Source organism: Chlamydotis macqueenii, chromosome 4 (genome assembly GCF_036417535.1).
Source record: "Chlamydotis macqueenii isolate bChlMac1 chromosome 4, bChlMac1.mat, whole genome shotgun sequence".
NCBI lineage: Eukaryota > Metazoa > Chordata > Aves > Otidiformes > Otididae > Chlamydotis > Chlamydotis macqueenii.
In genome coordinates this window covers 74,258,564-74,273,600 of record NC_141559.1, presented here as the reverse complement: position 1 = coordinate 74,273,600, position 15,037 = coordinate 74,258,564, and the positions used below count along the sequence as shown (strand labels likewise).

At 44.8% G+C, this 15,037-nt stretch overlaps 1 protein-coding gene across 2 annotated transcripts in view; it reads left to right on the top strand.

Annotated features, from left to right (window-relative positions):
- The first annotated feature begins 4,279 nt into the window (after positions 1-4,279).
- Positions 4,280-15,037, top strand: part of HGFAC (HGF activator) — a 45,462-nt gene continuing 34,704 nt past the window's right edge. For both annotated transcript variants that reach the window (XM_086746697.1, XM_086746698.1), the window contains exons 1-3: positions 4,280-4,393; positions 5,941-5,995; positions 7,841-7,937. In XM_086746697.1, the coding sequence (XP_086602823.1) occupies positions 4,328-4,393; positions 5,941-5,995; positions 7,841-7,937 (218 nt within the window). In that variant the 5' untranslated portion in view covers positions 4,280-4,327. The remainder of the gene's footprint in view (positions 4,394-5,940; positions 5,996-7,840; positions 7,938-15,037) is intronic.

Sequence of the window (15,037 nt, the reverse complement as noted above, 5' to 3'; positions counted from 1 at the left end):
AGAGGAGATGAGAAGTGAGTAAGATGTAAAAAGGATCCTGAGAGGCGTCTGCCAGCCTGTTGTGAGGAACGGCTGCAGACGCCAAGGTCAGTTCAGAAGGAGGGGGAGGAGTAATATGGCTCCTGGCCAAGATTCCTCTGCAACTCGTGGTGAAGACCATGGTGGAGCAGGTTGTCCCCCTGCAGCCCATGGAGGTCCACGGAGGAGCAGAGATCCACCTGCAGCTCGTGGAGGACCCCACGCCAGAGCAGGTGGAGGCCTGAAGGAGGCTGTGGCCCGTGGAGGGCCCGCTGGGGCAGCTGTTCTGAAGGGACTGCACCCCGTGGAAGAGATGACCCACGCCGGAGCAGTTTCACGGAGGACTGTGGCCCGTGGGAGGGACCCCACGATGGAGCAGAGGAGGAATGCGAGGAGTTCTTCCCCTGACGATGATACAGCGGCGTAAAACAACGCATGATGAACTGACCGCGACCCCCATTCCCTTTTCCCCCCCTGTGCCGCTCGGGAGGGGAAGGTAGTAGAGATAATGTTAAGCCTGGGAAGAGGGAGGGGTGGGGGGAGGTTATCTTGTTCCCTGTCTCATTCTCCTGCTAGTTTTAGAAAATAAATGAATAGTTTTCCCCAAGTCGAGTCTGTTTTGCCCGTGACGGTAACTTTAAGGATTTCTCCCCGTCCTTATCTCAAACCTTGAGCCGTTTTTCTTATATCATCTCCCCCTGTTCTCTCGGAGGGTGGGGGGAGCGGGAGAGAGACTGCGTAGTCTGGTCCTGATCAGGGCTGACCTACGACAACACCTGACTCTTTTCTCCCTTTATGGAAATATTCCTTCAGTACACTGGAAATAGTGAGTCACAGATTAATCGATTTGAGAAGGTTAAGGAGAGCAACTCTGTGGGCTCATGAGCCTGACCCATGGGGCCATGGTTTTGGCATGGTGCCCTGGGTCTCGTGGGCTGGTGGGTTCTCAGCTGCAGCAATATAAACCAAACAGCATCTCCTCCCTGCAGCAGAAGACATTTCTTTCATGGTAGGTGTCCCCAGCAGTCTTAGCAACGTGCAATCTGGTTATATCTGAACATGAGAGTGGCTCTTTTTGATCTTTGGCAGAGGCAGAAAGCTGTGGACCATTTGATGTTCTGCGTGCTGAGGAGGCGGCTGGCTGTGTGCACTGGTTCTGCCTTCGTCTCTGGTTGTTAGTCTGTTCCTGAGGTCAGGTGCGATTCCCATAAACTGTCTGAGCACCAGTGATTGCAGCACCAGTGTACATGAGTAAATAAAAGAGGTTACGCTTGCTGAAACTCCTTAAGCTCTGTGCTGCTTATTTTTCCCCGATTTTTGTTATCTTCACATTGGAAGCTCTGTGCGTCTGGATTCTCGATGATGGGACTGCAGAGTCAGATGTGAACACGTGTTAGGGGAAGAGATGTCCTCCCTGCTTGGTGCCTCTCTGCCTTTGGGGCCATTCCAGGCTCACCCAGGACGTTGCTGCTGACTGGCTCTGTCTGGAATGGCATAAAACTGAACCAGCGTAAGGGATTCATGCGTCTCAGCTTTCTGTCCCCAGGTTTGTTCCCCAACTGTCCCTCCGTGCACACTTCTTGTGCTGCTCATGGCCAAATCTTCACATGACAACACACAAATATCTGCAGCCAAGACCTTATTCTTCACCCTTACGAACTCCCAAGTGAGGTTAACTGAATTGGCAGTTTTCTGAGTAGTTTCTTGCCAATAAGACACAATGTTTCTCAAAAAAATATCATTTTTACCCATTCTAGGAAAAGCCTGATGAAGGCAGGCAGACTTTCTTCAGGTTATAAGTAGCTGAAAGAGTCACTGATCACTTAACATAATTTACAAAAAAAATAAACCTTAAATGCTGCCTTTTCTCTGTGGCCATACGGCCTGTTAAGACACCTCTCTGCTGAATCAATTCAGACAGCGCACATGTAGTAGTTTAAGGTTTTTTTAATGATTCATATCTGTCTGAACCCTGCAATCACTGTTGGGTCGTTATTCAGACCTTACTCAGGGGTAATTCCCATTATATGGTGTTGCTTCTCTGGCAGATGTTGCAACTCCTGGCTTTGATGTCTTTTCCTGTCGCTTTGTGCCAGCACCGTTGTATCAGCTGAAGTGGCTCCTGATGTTGGTGTTTCTTCCTTTTTTCATCTGTTGAGGAATAGGTTGAGCTAAAACCTTGGAGTTGTGACTCCCCAGAAAGACCCTCTGCAACACTTGCTTGTAGTTCGATGCCTATGAAATACAGCAGACACATGCACACAGAATGCATTCTTGCTTTTCTTCTTTCTTACTTTCAGGTATGGGAAAATGCTTTCCTACAGCCTGCCTTGGTCATCACAGAAATATGTTTCTGATCCTGGAAGTGGATGGTTTTTGTTCTGGAAAACGGTGGAAGAGGCTATTTTTGCAGCTTTAAAGAAGTATCTTCCTCCTCCCCTCATTGTCCAGTCCTTGCTCCCCCTCTCCTCTATTTCCACAGAGCTTGTGGAAACCCTGATGGAACAGCAGCTAATGCTATTTTTCCCCTTTCTTTGCACAATTTTAGTAGGCTGGATGGTAAGGAGATGTCTACAAGCTATTATATAGGCCGTGCTAGTTTGACGCCTGATGGCCAAAGTCAAGAATGAGGACAGGAAGTGGAAATCTATGTTCCAGTTTGCCAGGTGCCCCCAGGAAGCTGAGACTGTCTGTACATCCTATTTCCGTGTTTGAAATGAGTGAAAATAAGGCAGATCTATTCCACAAGTCTATTGTGAAGCTTTATCTACTTCAAATCTTCAGGCAACAAACAATGCAAAGAGGCAAAGAAATTTTTTTTTCTGCTTGTTTGCTCTTTGCTAGATTTTGGGAAGGAAATTCCAAATTTGCCTGGTTCCTGCTGTTCTAAGCCATTAGGAAAGGTTTTTCCATAAACCTATATATGCATAACAGTACTAACAAGAGCTATTACTGTGATGACAGACACAACAGTGTGATAGCACAGTCAGTGGAAATCCCCTCCAATATTATCATAGAATTATAGAAAGGTTTGAGTTGGAAGGGACCTTTAAAGGTCATCTAATCCAACCCCCCTGCAAGGAGCAGGGACATCTCCAACCAGATCAGGTTGCTCAGAGACCTGCCCAACCTGGCCGTGAATGTTTCCAGGGATGGGGCATCCACCGCCTCTCTGGGCAACCTGTGCCAGTATTCCACCACCCTCAGTGTAAAAAATTATTATATATAAATATAATTTTATATATTTATATATTGTATATTTATGTATTATAAAATATCATGGCAACATTTTTCTGGACCCTACTGCCATGGTCTTGTTGGGTTAAAAAAAAAAAAAAAATCACATCCCTTCCATAGCTGTGCTGGTGAAACTTCAACGGCTCGAGCACAACTTAAGCAAGGACTATGGTATTCTTTCTGTTGTTGCGGCTGTGGGGATTTTGGGTGTGAAGAGGTGTGGTCCCTGATTGACAGGACATGGCTGGCAAAAGCCTCAAGCACAGACACAGTTGTACCAGCCAAACCTGTGGATTTTGGTTGTGGGGCAAGGTGGGGCTGAAACAGACTCCACTGGTGAAATCTCAGTTTTAGCAATACCCTCCATCCCTGTTAGAAATGCTTCTGCAGTGCAGCTGCCTCAGCGAAACACTTACAAGACAGAGATGGCTTTTCTCGGGCAGCTGCAGAAGGGAGCTTTTCAGTACACTAAATGTTTTGTTGAGTAATGTCTATTTTCTTTCTTTTCAATTTTCCCAGTCTGTGGCTGAAAGGCTGCTGTTGTAAGCCATGGCTGGGCAGGTAACCATCTGTTAATGAGTAATTTTGTCTGATATCGGCATTGATCTGGTCCATATTTGCAACGTAATGTCATCTCCTGAGTGGGCTTGCTTGGAGCTCCTTGTTATTGCTATACCACGCTTTTAATTAGCTCCTGAAGGGAAAGAGATGGGAAACGTCTGGATGGTAAATTGCCTCTGACTGCAAGCAACATTGGATCAGCTCCTCTGGAGGTGCTTTCAAATGCTTGCTGAGTACACCAGCGATCATCTCCGAGGGCCAGGCATTTTGTAAACCCTTCGCTCCCTGTGGTTTAGGGAGAATATCTCACTACCTGGCATTCCCATCTACCCATAAAGACATTAATGATTAACAATGATAACAGCTCTGCTTACTTAGAAAACTAAAATACCCTAAAGTCAAGTAAAACCCTGTCCCTTGCGAAAGCTCATTGCTGATTCACCCTCCCGCTTCAGCCCAGCCCTGGAAGTTTCCCTCTACCTGGCAAAACCTTCATGAGAGGAGAACAAAGATGAAAGTCTGTGCTCCTTTCACTGTTGTCTTGGCTCTGACTCTGAGCAGTGACTGTGCAAGGATGGTAAGTCTGATTCTTCTGTTTTGGAGTGGTGGATCACCGGTTGGCAGGGCAATGTTGCCTTGGGGTTGGATGAGTGAAGCTGTCGACCAGACTGAAAGGAAGAGAGCTTCAAATGAAAAACAAAAGGGATTTGCTAGATGAAGGCTCACAGCAATGCTCACTAAGCTGGGGGGCTGTAGGATGTAGGGCTGTAGGTCCCACATGTATCTGCGTTTAAAGAAATTCCTTACATCCATGCCCTGCTAGGCAGTAAGAACGGGAGGGGAGGAAGGACCACAAAAATTGAAATATTTTGAAAATGCATCTCAGAAATGTGTTGACAGAAGCAGCTACTTGCAGTAGCATGGAGGGAGGGTGCTCCCCCACCAGACATTATGGCTACCTGATAACTGAACACGCCAGCTTAGGTAACCATCTCCTTTTCAAACCTCTCCCTGTTTTCATGCCATGCCCTTCAATGTTTTCATCGTGTGCTTTGTGTCTTTTTCTGGGGTATGTCTGTCTGCAGAGCAGCTGCAGCACTGCTGAGCATGGCCCTGATGGTTTGATTTTGCTGATTTGCTTAAACCCCCCCACAGCCTGGCATCCACCCTGGACTAGCAGTGGATGCCCAGCTGTGTGGCTTTGTGATCAGCCTTATTTCACTAGCTAGTTTAAAACTAGCTCAGATATACTTAAACGATGCTGTAATCCTAACTATCCCAGTGAAGCACGGAAGTATCTCCTTAGGCACTGCAGGTAGGAGCAGAGAGGAATATTCATGGGCCCTAGGAAGATCAGCCCTGGCTGAAGCCACTGGAGACTGCTTAGTGCTGGCAGAATCAATGTAGTGTGCAAAGCCTGTTTTTTCCTCAGAAATGTTCAAGCCCTCCCTATATATTTTAGCAACAGCTTTGTCTTATCCCTTACTTGTTATGTCCCCTCTCCAGTTCTACATTCATGATGTTCTGCCTCCTTGACTGCTTCTGTGATTTTTATTTTGCTATAGTTCATCTGTCAGCACCTTTGGTGGCAGCAGCACTTTATGTGTGTTACCATTTTTTTATTATTTCCTGTGGCTTAAAATCAGCTCTTTGCTTGCTGATTGGCGAACCCAAATGAAGTAGAGGTTGCTTTTTTAACTAATGCCCCGAGGGATACAGCTAAATGGCAGGAAAAGTCAAATGCTGGGATATTATTTGTAACTGTGAACTGGCCCCAGAACGTATATATGTTTCCTGCCGAGAGAAACAGGAGATGTGTCCCTTGGCAATAGAAAGATATAATGGAACAGAGCCTTGGCCTTTTTTTTTTTTTTTTTTTTTTTTTTGTGCTGTGCTGGGTTTTTCTGGTTTAACAGAGACTTTTCACGAGCTGGTGTTTATCTACCCTTTTTCACCAGACTGTGCCCCAGCAAAAATCACACGCAAATAATAAGATCTTTGCAGAAGTGCTGGGAGAAACACATTTTCAGGGCACTCTACAAAGTATGTTTGTCTCTATAGGGTAGTTCCTGGAGTGAATTTCTGTCTCCAATCCACATTCTTTTTTTTTTTTTCTCTTTGTAGCACTACAAATCTGGGGCAGGAAGAGGCTCAAAACATGAGTTCACTCGCCCACAAGGTACAAAGCCAAATCCAATAGGTTTCATGACAGCAAGAACGATCTGCCTGTCTGTATCCATGCTGTGCAAGTCAGTAGTAAGCCTGTCTTTGTTTCAACATGAACAAGGATTATGGAATGGTTATGCCAATAGTAATTTCAGTGTAGAGGGGAATTTGGCTCAGGAATTTGGGGTAATTTTCCTTCAGGTGTGGATTAAAGGGAAGGTACTGATGGGATTTAAGTTTGTCTGAGCTGGCGTGGCTTATATTCAGTCTTAACATAGTGGGGCTGTAGATGTGCAACTCTATTTTAATCAGAGCTGAGTCTCTGGTATGACTGTGAAGTACATAAGCTCTTTGTATGTACAGGTTCAGCTTCTGCCACAGCCCTTGATCTCTCTGTGGGAGAAGTGGTTGAGTCCCATGCAATATGCTGGGTTGCATTTGTTTTGATGGCACCTGAACAATCAGGCATCCTGGCTGTGTGGAGGGAATTGTAGACTTCCCTTTTGAAAGCTTTTGTGGTCCTGTGCTTTTGCTGTTAAGGATTACATAAATTGGGCCTTAGTGGTGCCTTTACAGCTTAGCACAGCCTTTGCTGGCCTTTGGGATGCAATATATCTTCTGAATGGGGATGTATTTCACAACTCTCCTAACTGCTTATAGCAAGAGGTATCAGACAGAGAAGGTAAATATCTGAACGTTTGCTGAATTAGTTCAGACTAATGAAAACCAGGCTTGAAAAAGGGATAGCAGAGGGGCTAGCAGTACCTATTTCACATTGATGGATAAGGGCACAGTTAGGGCAGATGGAGTGACCATAATTCCAACTGGTTAGGAAGGGTTTGGACCACAATGATGGGTTATTTTTTTCTGTAATGCTAATATCTGGCCTCAGCAGCTCTTTGAGAGCTGGGCTTGGTGAGGGTTAACAGATATCACAAGGGTGTGCAGGAGCCCCAGCCGTGATGGAAGGGGTAAGCCTAGGACAAGAAGCAGTCGTGCATCATCACTGAGAAATGGAAATGTGCTGTGCTGCCAGCTCGGTTGTATGCCCCATTTCTCTCCTACGGCAACGGTTAGCTTCCCATTCACAATCTCAGCTCTCAAAAGTGATTGCTTTTAGTTTAATGGTTAAACAAGCTCTGACAATTTTTCATTGTCTTTTTTTTATCTTCAGTCTCCTTCATTCTCAAGACTCCTCCTGAAGTATTTTTTTTCTGCTAGACTCCCACTAGCCTTCCTTAGACACCCACCACCCTTCCTTAGACTCCCAACACTGACGTGGTAGATGTAAAACTTGCCCATTTTAGACACTGGTCCCATCAACTTCTCCCCACTTGTAAGGAATCTGCTATCCCAAAGGGAAGGTGGTATGATCAAAATTATCTATCTTCCCCCAGCCTTTAAAACCTTCTTTCTCTTGACTGTTTCTATTTCAGTTTATACTGTCTGGTGCCTTAATTGTTTTAAACAGATGTTACAATGTGATATGGAGCCTGAAAGGATACTACTTCAGAAATCAATTTAGTATGCTATTACAATACTACATAATTAGAAATGATAATTGCAATTAATGAATATAATTGGCATTTGCTGTACCAGAAATCGCAATATATTTTGAGCTGAAATGATCTGAGATCTTTATTCTACCGCAGAGCCCATTAATCTTTGTTGATTCAGTCATTACGTAGGATTTTAAGCTGCTTCTTACGCACTAGAAGTTGCAGAGACGCAGAGTCCAAAGTACAGCTGAAAAAACTTGAAGATATCTGTCTTCATAATTTCATATAATAACACATAATAGATACACCTGTGGGTTGGATTTCACCTACATGATGAGGTTTTTATTCTTGTATTTCAGTGTTTACGGAGGATGGAAATTTATGCAAATTTCCTTTCCGGTACGGTGGAAGGGTTTATCACTCGTGTTTATCAAATCTATTTTCCCAAAAGAAATGGTAAGTTAACATTGCTCATAAATTAAGACAGCATTCAAATTAAAATGTCATCCTTTTAGTGCTTTAATTTTGTTTTTAGAATAATTAACTTGATGTTGTGCCCAAGGAGAGCCATACAGTTCCCCTGCTTATAGTTAGGGCCCTCAGGTCAAGACTTGTGCTCAGCGGGGAGGTAGCCCAGGTGCGGGGTCTCCAGGGCCACAGAAACCTCAAGAACTGCAGAAATGCTTCCTTTCTGCCTTCATATTGGAATTGCAACTTATACAAGTGGCAAGAGCTTGTACAGAAAGGGCAGGATTGATGAAATGACCTGGTAGAATGCTCTGCTGAGGGAGAAAGGAGAGATACAGACACCTATAAGAGATGACACTTGGTTCAGGAATTGTTTGATTTGTGTGGGCCATACTTGTACTGCGGTGAGACCATCTGATTTTTGAGAAAAGTTGTTCCCACCCCGACCTCTAATTTCTATGCAGATTGACACTAGGCCTGTTTTGGACAGTGCAGTACTAAGAGGTGAGATATTACTCCTGCTTGTTGGGTAATGATTTATGGCCATGTTTAAGGCCAAGTCTCCTTATTTTGGGCAAAGGTTATTCTTTTATGTATGCAATTAAAAATTGTTGTTAAAAATATTCATTATTCATTTTGGAGCAGAGGCAAACAGGTGGGAACCCTGCTGCAGCAAGCAGTGAATAAATAAGACTAACTTTGCAGACAAACCTATCTAATGGGGATATATTAACACAAGTTAAAGGCAACAAATCAAGGCATACATGGGTACCAGTAATTTGAAAATACATGCACAGATGACCTATGTGAAAGGCATGTATTCACACACTTTCAGGGTGGAGATAATACTTTCTAGGGTTTTACTTGCCCATACAGTGCTGAACTCTCATTTTTTATACTGGACTGTCTAATTTTTTTTCATGATCTGTGTCATCTTTCTGATGGCACATCTGTTTTAAGTGTATGTACTGGTGTAATGTAAACACCACAACGTATGCCTTCTTGCACACATAGACATAGAGCTTCAAGCTAGGAGACCACTTCTGAATTTCCCCAACATACATAAATACAACCCAGACAATAAAAGCCTCAAGGAAATAAGAATTCCAGAATATCTTAACTAAAGGAAAGGAACTGGAATAATTTTCCAGTTTGTACCCTGTCTTTGATGAACTGTAGCCACAAAGAGTTTGACCTTTGGACCCACTTAATTTCATGCAATGCTTAAGATGGATCTTGTTGATACACGACACTGTGTATTTGCTTTCAGCCAGTTAGGCCACAGAAATGGAAAAAAAATTGAAAAACCCGTGAATGGATAGGATCCAAGGTTAGAGCACACTTTAGAGATGACCTTGGACAACTTTCTCTTGTACTTCCGACTTTTAAAAAGCCTTTTACAAGCAAGGAGATGAGGAGGAGGACAGCTGGAGCTGTTTGGTTTTGACAGGCCATTTCACCCTGTGGCTGACCTTCTGGCCACTGTTTACTTTTCTTTCATAAGCTAAAAGCAATGTAATGTGTGACTTCAGGCACAGAGATGCTGGGAAAAGAGCAGTGGGGAAACCTGCTCTGTGTGTTCTTGTGTGACTTGGCACTAGCCCATGCTGGACTGATGCTGAATGACTGATCCCATGGGACCTGGCAGGCAGCAGGCAAGGGCAAGGCTTGTGTCCTTCCTGCTCCTGCCTGCCTGCGAGTGGCTAGTAAGGACAGAGATGGTGGGAGGCTGGATGCAACCTGCCTTTTTGTGGGCAAACACAAGGAGACCAGACCAGAAGAGTGCTGGATTATTAATGAGTCCATGTCCTCTGTCATAGAATCATAGAATGGTTTGGGTTGGAAGGGACCTTCAAAAATCACACAGTCCAACTCCCCTGCAAGAAGCAGGGACATCTCCAACCAGATCAGGTTGCTCAGAGCCTCATCCAACCTGACCTTGAATGTTTCCAGGGATGGGGCATCCACCACCTCTCTGGGCAATCTGTTCCAGTGTTCTACCACCCCCAGGGTAAAAAGTTTTTTCCTAATATCTAGTCTGAATCCTGAATCTACCTCCCTCTATTTTAAAACCATTACCCCTTGTCCTGTCACAACACGGCCTAGTGAAGAGTCTCTCCCCGTCTTTCCTGTAGGCCCCCTTGAGGTACTGGAAGGCCACTATAAAGTTTCCCCAGAGCCTTCTCTTCTCCAGGTTGAACAGCCCCAACTCTCTCAGCCTGTCCTCATAACACAGGTGCTCCAGCCCTCTGATCATCTTCGTGGCCCTCCTCTGGACCAGTTGGACAGGGTCCAGAGGAGGGCCACGAAGATGATCAGAGGGCTGGAGACGTCAAGTCATACTTTAAGGCAGGTCTATAGGCAGGAATCTATGGTGTGAGCCAAAGCCTGCTCGAATTTGCTTTAATTTTATTATATGTTTTCACATACTACATATAACACAGGTATTTTGTACTAGCCCATCATATTAAGTTCTATAAAACAATAGTCATCCTGCAGAAAGCATTTAAGAGCAGTGTCTATCTTATACAGTGCTGGATATCTCATTTACGAAAGCTACTGGGTTGATTCAAAGGGCTAAATGTGGAAGGCAATCAGACATGACCTTGTCCAGCTGTAACATTAAATGTTTCAACATAAATCAGAGTCCTGACCGCAGAAATCTCTCCCTGCTTACTCTGAGAGCAACAAACAAGTTGTACCTTGATAAATATTTATGGAAAACACAGGAAAAAACCCAAAATAATTGGAGTATTCAAATAACAAACTTCCTTTAACAGCATCCTGTATTGCATTTCCCTTTAATTATAATCTGTTTCCACAGATAAATTCCTATTTAGAGGCCTCTTGCCACGTACTGAAGATCTCATGTAAATTTGTCTTTTGAAGAGAAAAGATTAGCTGGAATGGTTGCTAAAGTTCATTGGTACCTCCAGACAGACAAAACAGTGTGAGGAAAGACAAAGTGGGGGTGCAATGAACACTCGTGAGAGCAAATGAGGAGAGTGGTCTGAATTGTAGTCAAGCTGTGGCTGCAGGGATGTTGCCAGCACTCTGCCCCTGTGTCCCATGGTGGGATGGGCTCCCTCAAGATCCTGCTCAAGGGGAATGGTGGGAGCAGATTTTGGCCAGATTTTGGCTTTGACTTGGAAGGTGTTGACTCATATCCTGGAGAAGTCTTGTCCTGCACTCGAGTGCTGGATATATGGGTCCCGTTGTGCCAGGTTGCAAGGGTGGGCTTAGGTCTGTGCAGGAAGGGCATGATCTTACCATCTTCTCTGGAAACAGGAAGATTTGATGCTTTGGCCAAAGACTGAAAACAATGCAAAGGAGGGCTTTTTGGCCAGCTGGATTACAAGCTGGAAAGTTTATGCTAGTCCTGGAAAGGAGAAGGACATGTGAAGTGAGCCAGGAGACACCAAGCATCAGGCTCTGGATATTGATGGTGTTGGTGGTGGTTGCTCTGGTGTTGTCAGGTGAGGTCTGGCCATCTCTTATGGTCAGAACAACACCTAAAAGGTCTGAGAGAACCTTCACGCCTCAAACATGGTGATAGGATGAGGCGTGATGGCAAAGCTCTTTCCTTCCACCAGTTTGGCCCTGGCCTGAGGCTTTGCTTGCTCTCCCAACTGTCCTATTATTAAGGTTCCCAGTGCTCCTTATGGGTAAGGTAGCCTGCTTTCCATTTATCCTGCCTACCAGTTAGGCCTCATCTGTGATACACCATTTTGTCTGTCCATTCCTATGTTGTTTACCATGCATGGATTTAAAATATTGTTTGAATAAATCCCTAGCAGTGGACTTCTCTGGTGTAATTAATTAAGTATCTGTTTCTTTAAGTTTCCACTCTTTTATGTGACAGGCTGATGTAAAGACAATTGTTATCCCATAAATTTAGAGAGTGGGCCCATTTACAAGCAGCACAAAGAAATAATAAGCCTGTTTGGTTGGTGTGGCTGCTGGAGGTAACATCCCGTGAGACCAGAATGTCATCCCATTTTTGGTAAGCCTCCCAGAAAAGAAGAGATTTTAAAAAGAAAAGGAGAGACTAGTGAAGTAGCTTTGAGGATGCTGACCTTCTCCCAGCGTGAGAGATATGTGGCAGAAAATATAAAAAGATGATGTGAAAGTGCAAGAAGCCTGGCACTGAGGAGGCAACCTGGCATTACAGGGGAGGACCAACCTCTTTGTAGTCACTGCACAGTGATAAGGAAGGAGGGGACTGGTTGTGAAGAGCATTGGGTGGGAGGACCAGTGGGTTGTGGAAAGCTGGTGGAAGAAGGCTCTGTCAGAGTCTCTGATGACAAAAATTGTTTAAGAGGGGAAAAATTGAATTCTCCTTTTGCTTAGAACTTGGCTGCTACTGGACAGACTCCAGAGAGTATTAATTTGCATACACATTTTTTTTCCCCCCAAAATAATCAGAGTTTGCTCAAAGTATTTAGATATATATGGGGCCTTTTCCATTTGCCTCTCTCAAGCTGCTTAGTATAATGTCACTCTATTAAATCAATAATTAAGTCAGAAAAGTTTGGATACTCCTTCCCTGTCATGTCTGGCACAGACGAAATGTTCAGTCAGAGACAGTTTTGCCAACAATGACACAAGCAGTGCACTGCCAACAACCACTTTTAACTTGCTCCTCACCTTAATCCTCACGCGTAATAAACTGTCCTTTAAAAAAGCACGATCCACTTCCCACCGAAGGAGCACAGAGAAATTGCCATTAACGCCCAGCAGAGTCCCACAGGCCTTAACGCCTGTGAGAAAACAGCCTCTTTAGGAACATGTTAATTTAATCTGCACTTTTTGTGCACCTTATGTAATTGAGGTCACCAAACTTAGTATGCATGGCCTATTCAGACGCTCCATAGGAATTAAAGCATTTTAAATACCACATAGCATCTATTAAGAAGCAAAGCAGGGCAGTTAAAATGGTAGACATGATCAACAATAAAATTTCAGTCTAGCTCGTGATGTCCTAGGGTGAAAAATTATTTGATAAGGCAACTGCTCAAGGTATGAGAAAAAAAACACACAATAAAAATAGATTGCCAGGCACATTAAATAAAGCAAACTCCTGTTTCTTCCAATGCCTTGTAGCCACTCATTTTGCCGTGTAGTGGCGGCTGATATTTATTATGCTGCATTAGAACTGGTTAGGAAGGATGTTTTGGTGGATGGCACATGGGGACAAAACATAGACCTCCAAGGTTCTGCCTCAGTTCAGTCACACATTCTCTGTGTGGCCTCAGGGAAGCCTATAAGTCTACCTCTGCAAATGGAGACTAGCAATTTAATGCTCCTTGGAGTGCTATGAGCCTTGGAGATAACAGACTGATGAGGGCAGGTGTTGTGGTTTTGTTTATTGAGGGGGGCCCTAAGGTGGTAGCTTCTGTAGGAAACTGCTAGAAGTCGCTCCCCTTTGTTCAGTGGACTTGGCCAGGCCTAGGGCGGACCCGCTGCTGGCCAAGGCTGAGCTGATTGGTAGCAGAATGTCCCATGATAACGCCTCTGTGATAAGGTATTTAAGAAGGGGAAAACAGACAAAAAAAGAGAGAAGAGAAGATGTGAAGAAGATGAGCGGGGGCAGACGCGCAGAGGGGGAGGCGCAGGCCTCATGGGCCTTGCAGGCCTCACCCTCTGGCCTCTCGCCAGGCAGCCGACTGGGCCCGACTTGGTCCGGCCTGGCTGCAAGAAGTGGAGAGGAGATGAGAAGTGAATAAGGTGTAAAAAAGATCCTGAGAGACATCTACCAGCCTGTTGTGAGGAACAGCTGCAGACGCTAAGGTCAGTTCAGAAGTGAGGGGGAGGAGTAATGCGGCTCCTGGCCAAGATTCCCCTGCAGCCTGTGGTGATGACCATGGTGGAGCAGGTTGTCCCCCTGCAGCCTATGGAGGTCCATGGAGGAGCAGAGATCCACTTGGAGCCCGTGAAGGACCCCGTACCGGGGGAGGTGGATGCCTGAAGGTGGCTGTGGCCCATGGAGGGCCCGCTGGGACAGCCGTTCTGGAGAGACTGTACTCCGTGGAAGAGATGACCCACGCCGGAGCAGTTTCACGAAGGACTGTGGCGTAGGGGTGGGACCCCACAATGGAGCAGGGGAGGAATATGAGGAGTTCTTCCCCTGACCATGAAGCAGTGGCGTGAAACAATGTATGATGAACTGACTGCGACCCCCATTCCCTCTTCCCCCCTGTGCCACTCGGGGCGGGGGGAGGGTAGTAGAGATAATGTTAAGCTTGGGAAGAGGGAGGGGTGGAGGGAGGTTATCTTGTTCTCTGTCTCATTATCCTGCTGTTTGTAGTAATAAATGAATAGTTTTCCCCAAGTCGAGTCTGTTTTTGCCCATGACGGTAACTTTAAGGATTTCTCCCCGTCCTTATCTCAAACCTCAAGCCGTTTTTCCTTATAGTTTCTCTCCCTGTTCTCTCAGAAGGTGGGGGGAGTGAGAGAGAGACTGCATAGTCTGGTCCTGGTCAGGGCTGAACTACCATCAGCAGGGAAGGTGCGCAGATAAAAGAGCTGCCAAAGTTTGTCTGGGTACGATTCCCATATGCGACATAGCATGCAGGATTCAGTCCGCTGCTCTGCAAAAAGGAGAGGTTTTATCCGTGCATTTGGAAATCACCCCTGTGTCAGTTATTTCCTCATTTCATCTGGCAAGTCAAAAAATAGAAATACTTTGAAGGAATTGAGTGTGAAAAACGTTTGCCCCTGAAAGCCTGGAAAAAGTCCCTCTGAGGACAGTCTCATACCTCTGTAGATTATTAAAGTAACTGAAAGGCGTAAAAAATGGGTTGGGTCCTGTTTTGCTTGTTTTGTAATGAATAAAGGTTTGGTTTTGGTTTTTATTTCTGTCTTTCATTTTCTAATCTTAGAAATAGAAAGAAGGTTGGGTTTTTCTGGAGAATTAATTAGAGATCTTGGGTCCTGCTTCCACATCTCGTTCTTAATCTGTGTTTTGTTTGAGAGAAATGGGGCAGAGCGTCTTTAACAACAAGAAAAATAATATTTTTTCCTCTGATGTTAAGAGATTTTAATGAAACAGATGCTAATTAGGAAAAAAGTATGAATTTCCAGACTGA